The sequence below is a fragment of the Sinocyclocheilus grahami genome, unplaced genomic scaffold, assembly GCF_001515645.1.
Source record: "Sinocyclocheilus grahami isolate Dianchi unplaced genomic scaffold, SAMN03320097.WGS_v1.1 scaffold11.1, whole genome shotgun sequence".
Taxonomy (NCBI): Eukaryota; Metazoa; Chordata; class Actinopteri; order Cypriniformes; family Cyprinidae; genus Sinocyclocheilus; species Sinocyclocheilus grahami.
In genome coordinates, this window is record NW_015505190.1 from 1,014,265 (window position 1) to 1,023,579 (window position 9,315).

Here is a 9,315-nt window from a genome sequence, read left to right on the forward strand (position 1 = left end):
TTCTGCGCTCTGGGGGTGTCATCTGTTTCAGCTCTCCTGTTACAGATCAGCAGGGTAAATCACTATATTACTAGCAAGCAGAGCGCCAGTTTTAGTAAACAAAGCCCTCTAATCTAAAACGCAAAGTATTCTCCATTATTGAAGCAAACACTAAATATATGCATACAGCCTTTCATAGTATACTCTATTTGATGGCGCTTAGAAGGGCACTGTAAAAAGCCTCTAAAATGCGCACTAGAAGGTTTCATCCTTGTCTAGTGTCTGTGCTATTTCTCGTCAGAAATAATGACTGATAAAATACCCTAATAATATTTTCTCCTGAAAACTGTAGTTTCCCAAAGGCTGACCCAGGAATACAGTTTGAAACAGCCCTCGGTTTGCTACATCACAAACCAATAACCAATCACGTCAAGGGATCGATTCCTATCACTAGCATGCAAAATATACCAATTCCAGCACAAAACCAAAAATAAATTAAAGCAAAAAACCAATGAAGCTGTGGTTTAATGTGAATTTAGAACCACTAACTTGCATTATAACCCAATATATATACTATTGCAACAGTGTAAAAGTAGCATCGGCGTCTGCACTTCACACGTGTATGCTCGCGGGCGTGAATTAAGAATCACGAACGGCTGTATTCGAGTCTTCAAGGCATTTTAGGACACAACATTGTCAAGTAAGTAACTTTAAGGAATGTTACGGTATTCACTGTAATTGTCCGCTAGTAAAAACATAGTTTTATCAGTCATTATCCGTGTATGCAATTGTTTTGCGTTTACTACAGTTCAGTGGATCAGGAGGCGCTGGCTGGTGTGACTGAGTGGAGGCGGGACTAATTTGTATATTCATAGATCAGCATATAGTAAATGAGGCAAGGGTATAGAGCAGGGATCCTCAAATCTGGCCCACGGGAACCACTTTCCTGCACAGTTTAGCTCTAACCCTAATCACAGGTAGGTGAGTTTGAGTAGGGTTGGAGCTAAACTCTGTAGCACATTGGCCCTCCAGGGCAAGATTTGAGGAACCCTGGTATAGTTACATTCAAGCTATTTTAAGGCATGAAAAAATTATTTTCACAAGAAAAAACATTTAAATATATAATTTTGATAATCAAAGATAAGTTTTAAGGGATAAAATATTTGACTACAGGGGGACTTTAAATGTTATTCAGTGTTGTCGATATTGTGTGCTTGTGACTCTCTCTCTCTTTCTATCTCCTCTGCCATGGTAGCTCAATGCAATCTAGAAGAAACTACATCCCGAGGCAGAGCTACTGTGCGCTTTACACTTTGGCGCCCCCTATCCAGAGATGAGAATACTACAGGCTATCTTTACGACTGTGTCATCCGTGAACAGTGACCGTGATAGAGCACTTCCTGCCTTCCCTCTGGACTGTAGCATCCGTATCAGGGCTCTATACTATGATAACATGGGACGACAGTCTCACAATATACAAACACTGGTCACAGCTAACAGGTAATTATTCAGATACATGTTTATGTTACTCACAGCAGTGGTCTAACCTTATTTTTTCTGTCTCAGAGATGACCTTGTACAACTGATAGTTGACAAAGACAGTCGGTCGATTCTGGTGCAAACGGCATCACCCGGTCTAACTGTTTTGAGGGTGCAGGGAGACACTACAAACCCATTTCTGAGCGATTACACCCCTCTGTTTGTGATGCCTGCCATGCCAGAGGATTTCTGCGCTCTGGGGGTGTCATCTGTTTCAGCTCTCCTGTTACAGATCAGCAGGGTAAATCACTATATTACTAGCAAGCAGAGCGCCAGTTTTAGTAAACAAAGCCCTCTAATCTAAAACGCAAAGTATTCTCCATTATTGAAGCAAACACTAAATATATGCATACAGCCTTTCATAGTATACTCTATTTGATGGCGCTTAGAAGGGCACTGTAAAAAGCCTCTAAAATGCGCACTAGAAGGTTTCATCCTTGTCTAGTGTCTGTGCTATTTCTCGTCAGAAATAATGACTGATAAAATACCATTTTCTCCTTTTCTCCTGAAAACTGTAGTTTCCCAAAGGCTGACCCAGGAATACAGTTTGAAACAGCCCTCGGTTTGCTAACCAATAACCCAATAACCAATCACGTCAAGGGATCGATTCCTATCACTAGCATGCAAAATATACCAATTCCAGCACAAAACCAAAAATAAATTAAAGCAAAAAACCAATGAAGCTGTGGTTTAATGTGAATTTAGAACCACTAACTTGCATTATAACCCAATATATATACTATTGCAACAGTGTAAAAGTAGCATCGGCGTCTGCACTTCACACGTGTATGCTCGCGGGCGTGAATTAAGAATCACGAACGGCTGTATTCGAGTCTTCAAGGCATTTTAGGACACAACATTGTCAAGTAAGTAACTTTAAGGAATGTTACGGTATTCACTGTAATTGTCCGCTAGTAAAAACATAGTTTTATCAGTCATTATCCGTGTATGCAATTGTTTTGCGTTTACTACAGTTCAGTGGATCAGGAGGCGCTGGCTGGTGTGACTGAGTGGAGGCGGGACTAATTTGTATATTCATAGATCAGCATATAGTAAATGAGGCAAGGGTATAGAGCAGGGATCCTCAAATCTGGCCCACGGGAACCACTTTCCTGCACAGTTTAGCTCTAACCCTAATCACAGGTAGGTGAGTTTGAGTAGGGTTGGAGCTAAACTCTGTAGCACATTGGCCCTCCAGGGCAAGATTTGAGGAACCCTGGTATAGTTACATTCAAGCTATTTTAAGGCATGAAAAAATTATTTTCACAAGAAAAAACATTTAAATATATAATTTTGATAATCAAAGATAAGTTTTAAGGGATAAAATATTTGACTACAGGGGGACTTTAAATGTTATTCAGTGTTGACGATATTGTGTGCTTGTGACTCTCTCTCTCTTTCTATCTCCTCTGCCATGGTAGCTCAATGCAATCTAGAAGAAACTACATCCCGAGGCAGAGCTTCTGTGCGCTTTACACTTTGGCGCCCCCTATCCAGAGATGAGAATACTACAGGCTATCTTTAATGCAACACCCTTCTACAATTCAGACACTGGTGAAACAAGTTTTACACAAGATTATGTATTAAGCTCCATGTTATGTTTGAAGCCTGAAAGAGCCCAAGGGTATTTTTAAATGTAATGTAATTCAGTTTAATAATTTTTTAAAAATATTATGCAGCACAACTGTTTTTTTAACACTGATAAAAAATGTTTTTTGAGAACCAAATCAGCATATAAGAATGATTTTTGAAGGATATATAAAACAGAAAATATTTTAGATGTTAATAATATTTCTCAATATTACAGATCTGCATTTTGATCAAATACATTTTATTTGATTAACTATGAAGCAAGCCTTTATGACTCACTTCTAACCTGTCTGTTGTGTCCTGTTTCAGCTCAGTACAGCTGCAGGATCTCTCAGCCCCAGTCAGACTCCATCCTCCATCTCCTGTCCACTCGGTCTCTCTCCATCCATCTGTCTGCGGACTCAGTCAGCCCCAGCTGCCCTGCTGTCACTTCTTCAGTCACCACACACTTTTCAGTCATCCCTTCAGCTCCCGTACGTGCCAGCCTTCCATTGTCCCGTCACTAAGATCAAACTTTCCTCCCAGCAGCCTGTGGCTGAAATCACAGTGTTTGGCACCACAGACATACTCAGCACACTGAGGGTAAGAATGAGAAGGATCATGGGAGAGATGCATTTGAAATGAAATCACTTCTCAGTTTTTTTTATTTCTTCACTGTTATATAATAATTAGGTTCAGTCAGACACCCCAGACATTGTGTTATCTGATCCAGTCTGGTCAGATGAAGACCCCACTCTCCTCCTTATTTCAGTCTATCCAACCTTACATTTCCTGGATCAGGTACCGTCTACTGCAAGCATTACCCTGTACACAGACCTTTCTCCACAAAAGCACATTGTATTGGTGACTAGAGTGATGGACAACCCGGAGTCAGGTTAGAGAGCAATTTTTCACTATATTCTACATTTACACTAACGTTTAAGTTTGGGGTCAGTATAATGTATATTTAAAGAAATTAGTATTTTATTCAGCATTAAATTGTGACAAAAAAGTGACAGCAAATATTCTATTTCAAACAAATGCTATTCTTTTGAACTCTCCTTTCACCAAAGAATCCTAAAAAAAATGCATCAGTTTTCATAAAAATATTAAGCGGCACAACTGTTTTCAACATTGATAATAAGAAATGTTTCTTGAGCACAAAGTCAGCATATTAGAATGATTTCTGAAGAATCATGTGACACTAAAGACTGGAGTAATGGCTGCTGAAAATTGCTGACAAAAATATATTTATCGTGGCCAAAAATGAATATTTTGTTCTTTAATTTTTTTTTTTATTCCCCCATTTTAGTCCATGGCCATGATCTATTTTTCATTCACTCATTTAAATTAAATTGTGGGCACAAATAAAAAATTAATGCAATTAAAATCAGGGAATGAAAAAGTACAAATTGGGGACAATTTACTAAATTAAGGGAATAAATTAGTTCAGTGTGGCCACAATTTACTAAAATGAGGGAAATTATTAATAATTTGTGGGACAACTACATAATTTGATCAAATAAATGTAGCCTTAATGTTAAAAAACAAAACAAAATGTTAACTCCAAACTTTTGAACAGTAGTGTAACATACACATTTTTTTCTGTAGCTCTGAAAATGCACTTTATTTGTATATTCAGGTCATCTTGGAACAAATTCTGGCCACTTGTTCATTTCAGTATTTGCTCTGTTTGCTGTACTGGCCACCACTGCTGCACTTTTCATAGGTAAAGAAGTCACACTCAAGCGTTTTCACTTCTGATTCTGTGCAACACTGAATATGCTTGATGCCCAGTGATTGACTTTAGAGCCATCATGTGATTCAGAATCAGGATTTGAAGCTTTGGCCCTGCAGATCTTTTTATATTTTCTTAAATGTATGATTTCCAGTGTACAATACCATGCTGTCTCACACAGACTGTACCTGCAATCCTCAAACCCTTTACTAATACAGGTGACACTCCCATTTTATTTGATCCAGCTGCTTTACCTTAAAGGTACACTCAGTTCTTTTTATGTTAAAGTCAGCATGAATCAAAAATCCATCTATTTTCTAAATAATCTTATAGTGAATTATTTATCCAAGCATATAGTTTTTTTAAATCAAACGTCATGCATCAATCTTCTGGTAAAACCACTGACTTTTCTCTGATGTATGAAGGACTTCTACAATCATTTAATCTTAATCCGCCCCTTTCCTACAATCTTCTGCAAGTTTAATCAAAACCAGGTGAATTGAACTATGTCCCTGCCCTACACTGTTTTCTTTTAGATAATAATTTTCACTCAGATGTGTCACAATACAAAATAAAAGATCTGTCCATTGCATTGTGGCTTTGCTTACATTATTGACTGCTATTTACTTCGTCAAACCTTTGTAATGAGGAAAAAGTTAAGTGCACCTAAATTGGCATGTTATGGTTCAAACATGCTACCTGACCTATAAACTACCTTTTTCTTTTGTGAATGTTTTCTAAATTTCTTTCAGAAGACGAACATTTCTACCTGTGGCTCACACCATCACTGCCAAAACCAAAAGTCCTGCAGAGAAAACAGTGGCTCTGGAGTACCAAGTAACTTACTGCATCTTTTCCCCCAAGTCGCAGTGAGAATCTTTCAAGTAAATGGTTATTTCCTTTATAACAGTCTATACAATTCAACAGTAAACATGCAAACGCAGGTTCCTGAAGAGTATTACTTCTTTTTACTTGCGCTACCTATTTTTACTCTAAAGTTTGAGGTCAGTAAGATGTTTTTTTTAAATAATGCTTTTATTCCGCAAGGATGCATTAAAAGTGCATCAAAAGTGACAGTAAAGACATTTCTAACATTCATAATTATTTCTTAGTCAGTTGAATTCTTGTAATTTATTCATCAAAGAATGTTAAAAGAAAAAGCTCAGATTCTGCAAAAATATTAAGCACAACCACTATCAACTTTGAAAACAAATGTTTCTTGAGCATCAAATCAGCATATTAGAACGATTTCTGAAAAAATCATGTGACACCGAAGACGATAAATGGCTGCTGGAAAAAAAAATCAGCTTTGAGCCGTAAGAGACTAAGCATAAGAGACTTTCAGAAATATTTAAAAAATCGTACTGACCCAACACTTTTGAACCATAGTCTATGTATAATGCCTGTAAAGTGTTAACAGTCTGCCTGTTGCTCATCTAGACAATGCATACAACATTTAAGGAAGAATATTTGTATTACCTGGTGATATTATTAAGTTATACAACAGACAAGCATGACACTAAAACTATATTTATGTGGCAGTGACAACGCAGATAGGTTGGTAAATTATCTACCACAGCACACACATAAATGAAAAATGAACCTTTATTTAAAGTAAGTGAGGGAGAGAGAGACAGGTTTGGTGGTTATACACCTCACACGCTCTGTGTTCAGACAGCACTTTGACATTTGAAGTTTTCTAGCACTCTTCTCGGTTTAGCTTTCATCTCCATTGCCCCGTTAGAGATCAGAAACACGGCCTCGGAGTCACTGAAATCCCTGTGGAGTGGCCAATCCTGTCTCTCCACCCGTGGTCTTCCTCATCCTTGCATATTGGTTAATGAGAGACTAGTGCTGCTTTCTCCTGAATGAGCATCCTGTTAACAGAGAGAAAGAACAAGGCTTTTAGAATTCAGTTTGAAATCAATTATGTATTTCGCCACACAGTATTGGAAAATGTAATTCTATGAAGAAAAAACCCCCCCGCAGATAAAACAGAGCAAGAAAAAGTTGTTCAAGACACAATTAAACATTTTAAAGAATGTTGTAAGCGTATCGTTTCATGTAGGTTGCCTTGCCAGGTGCTTGATTAATATGCTTGAGGTGTTTTCATCAGCGCATTACTTACATTTTAGTTATTTTCTTATCCGTAAATGTTAGAAATTCATGAGCAGTTTTACTTTGAAAAATTGCTTGTCCTAACAGGGTTCTTAAACATCAAAGACTTAAGTGAGCGACAAACAGGAAGTGCAACTGAGAAATGCATTCACATTATAGATTTATTTATGCGGTCAATGAATTAAAAACAACTAATTAATCGCACATTTTTTCTGAAATTAATTGATTAATCCCACCTTACATTAAAGTTTTTAAATATTCTTTTATATTGCAATAATTTCTCATTCCGTCTTCAAATTAATGTAGAAACAACAAAGACAGTATATATTTTAATATTTGTTTAATGGTATCTTTTTTTTATGACTGAAGGCAAGTATCCCTGATACCAATACTACTGATGTCCCTAGGAAATTATTTTTTCCCTAATATTTAACCATTCACTATATGTAATGTTGACTATGCTAACATTACAGTATAATTAAAAGCTATCAATTTGAACATTTATTAGACTTGAAAAACTAACTTCTAATTTAAGTGAAATTCAAACAATCTTCACATAAACCCATTATAATAAATGTCATATTTACCGTTGCCCTTCAGATAGTAGGAAATATTCCGAAATTTAACAAAGTTATCAAACACGAAATTCGAAATTAAATATAGACGAATCTTAAAGCTACAAAAGTTATTGATTTCCTCTTTTACTTTTGTTCTTTGATTAACAGACATCACTGGGTAATTAGGATATTATTATAGCCGCCTTATTTGTGCATGCAATTAAAGAGCACGTGCTACGAGCGCAGTCATAAAGATGCTCTGCATCTAAATAAACTCAATTCTTGTCAAGAAATAAGAGACAGAAGCAGCAGTTGTGAGTGGGGTGGCCAACCCTAGCTCCGCCCCTGCGTTAAAAGCAGTTAAACTGGAAAAATTAATCGCCTGCAATAACATGCTAATTTTGATTTGATCGATATCTATATATCTATACATACACACACATATATACACACACACATATATATATGTAACAAAAAATAAAGGCTTTTTGTTTAATCTGAGCAATTAAGCAAAGAAATAATCGATTAATCAATTATCAAAATAATCTCTAGTTGCCGGAAAATTCTCAAAAAAATGTATTTCTGTTTTACAAATCCGCACTAATGAAGCAATTAAAATTCTTTAAATAATAGAACATATTAATGTCAATTTGTGGGTGGGGAACTAAATAATGCAATGGTGTTGAGTGGTACAGAAACAATCTGCTACTACCTCTCCTGCTTTCTGCTGAACGTTTTGCCAGCAGGGCAGTGAGTTTCAGAGCTTCACCAATCATCAGGCTTCAGCTCAAGAAGAGAACAATGATCAAGTGGGAAACACTAGGGTGGTCTGTGTGGGTGTGTTGCCATGGCACCGGCACATTTACAAGCGCATGTATGTGTATCTTTGATCTGTGAGTGCACTTCCAGCCATATTTCTCCCACACCTAAACATGAATTCATTAGTCATCTTCTGAAGGCTGTATTTTATTGTGTTAGTGTGACATGTTCTGACTGCTGCTAGAAAGAAGAAAAGCCCACTTTGGGATTCTGCTCATGGGATCGGATTTCTCAAGAAACTAGAGAAACTAGGTTGCTTCATGCTTTGGGCAATCCCTCTAAAGTCATGTGCATTGGTGTCTGTGTATACAAGCGATACCTTCTGTGAGGCGCGCCTTTCCTCCGGTGGGCTGGCACAGCACTGTAGAACATCCTACACATAAGACCACCGTCTGTGCGTGACTGAACACTGTAGTGATCTTATAACAGCCTGCAAAGAGAGAATGGTGAGACAGGTTTCAGACATGCTCTAATGCATTAACTTATGATCACATATGCAGTCAGGGTCCATTTTATGTGGACGCACAGCAAAGACAACAATGCCTGTCCACTTTTTCAGCAATATCATTATTTTTCTTTTCCTATCCTTTAAAAAAAAAGTTTATTTATTTGCCGTGCTTCGTGGGAGAGGGTGGGTGCTAAATAGTTCTTCTGGTGCAATTTGCCTATTTTGATTCTCTGGTTGGTGAAAATTACTCTGCAGAATTGTAGGTATTGTGGTTTTTCACCAGAAATTCTGGTGAAAATGGTAAACAATTATCCATAAAATAAGTTGGTGCAGGTTGATGCTTTTGGTAAAGCCATATGCCATCTCAACAACCCTGTAGCTCAGAATTTGTTCAAAATACATTTCCCTATGGAAAACATTAATGCTATTTTTACTTCTAGAACTTGCACTCTATTCAAGTAACATCTTTTAATTTAGCAGTCAGTTTACAGTGATCGTAATGACATAATCAAGGGGTAATTTTGGTGGATATTGAGATAGAACTGGGA

General features: G+C 37.1%; 1 protein-coding gene across 1 annotated transcript; it reads right to left on the reverse strand.

Annotated features, from left to right (window-relative positions):
• Positions 1–6,412: 6,412 nt before the first annotated feature.
• On the reverse strand, positions 6,413–8,756 carry LOC107595078 (40S ribosomal protein S27-like; the record flags this gene model as incomplete). Its single annotated transcript, XM_016285388.1, has 2 exons — positions 6,413–6,702; positions 8,639–8,756. Coding segments are annotated over 2 exons (147 nt in total), but the record flags the coding sequence as incomplete, so codon positions are not given.
• Positions 8,757–9,315: the final 559 nt, after the last annotated feature.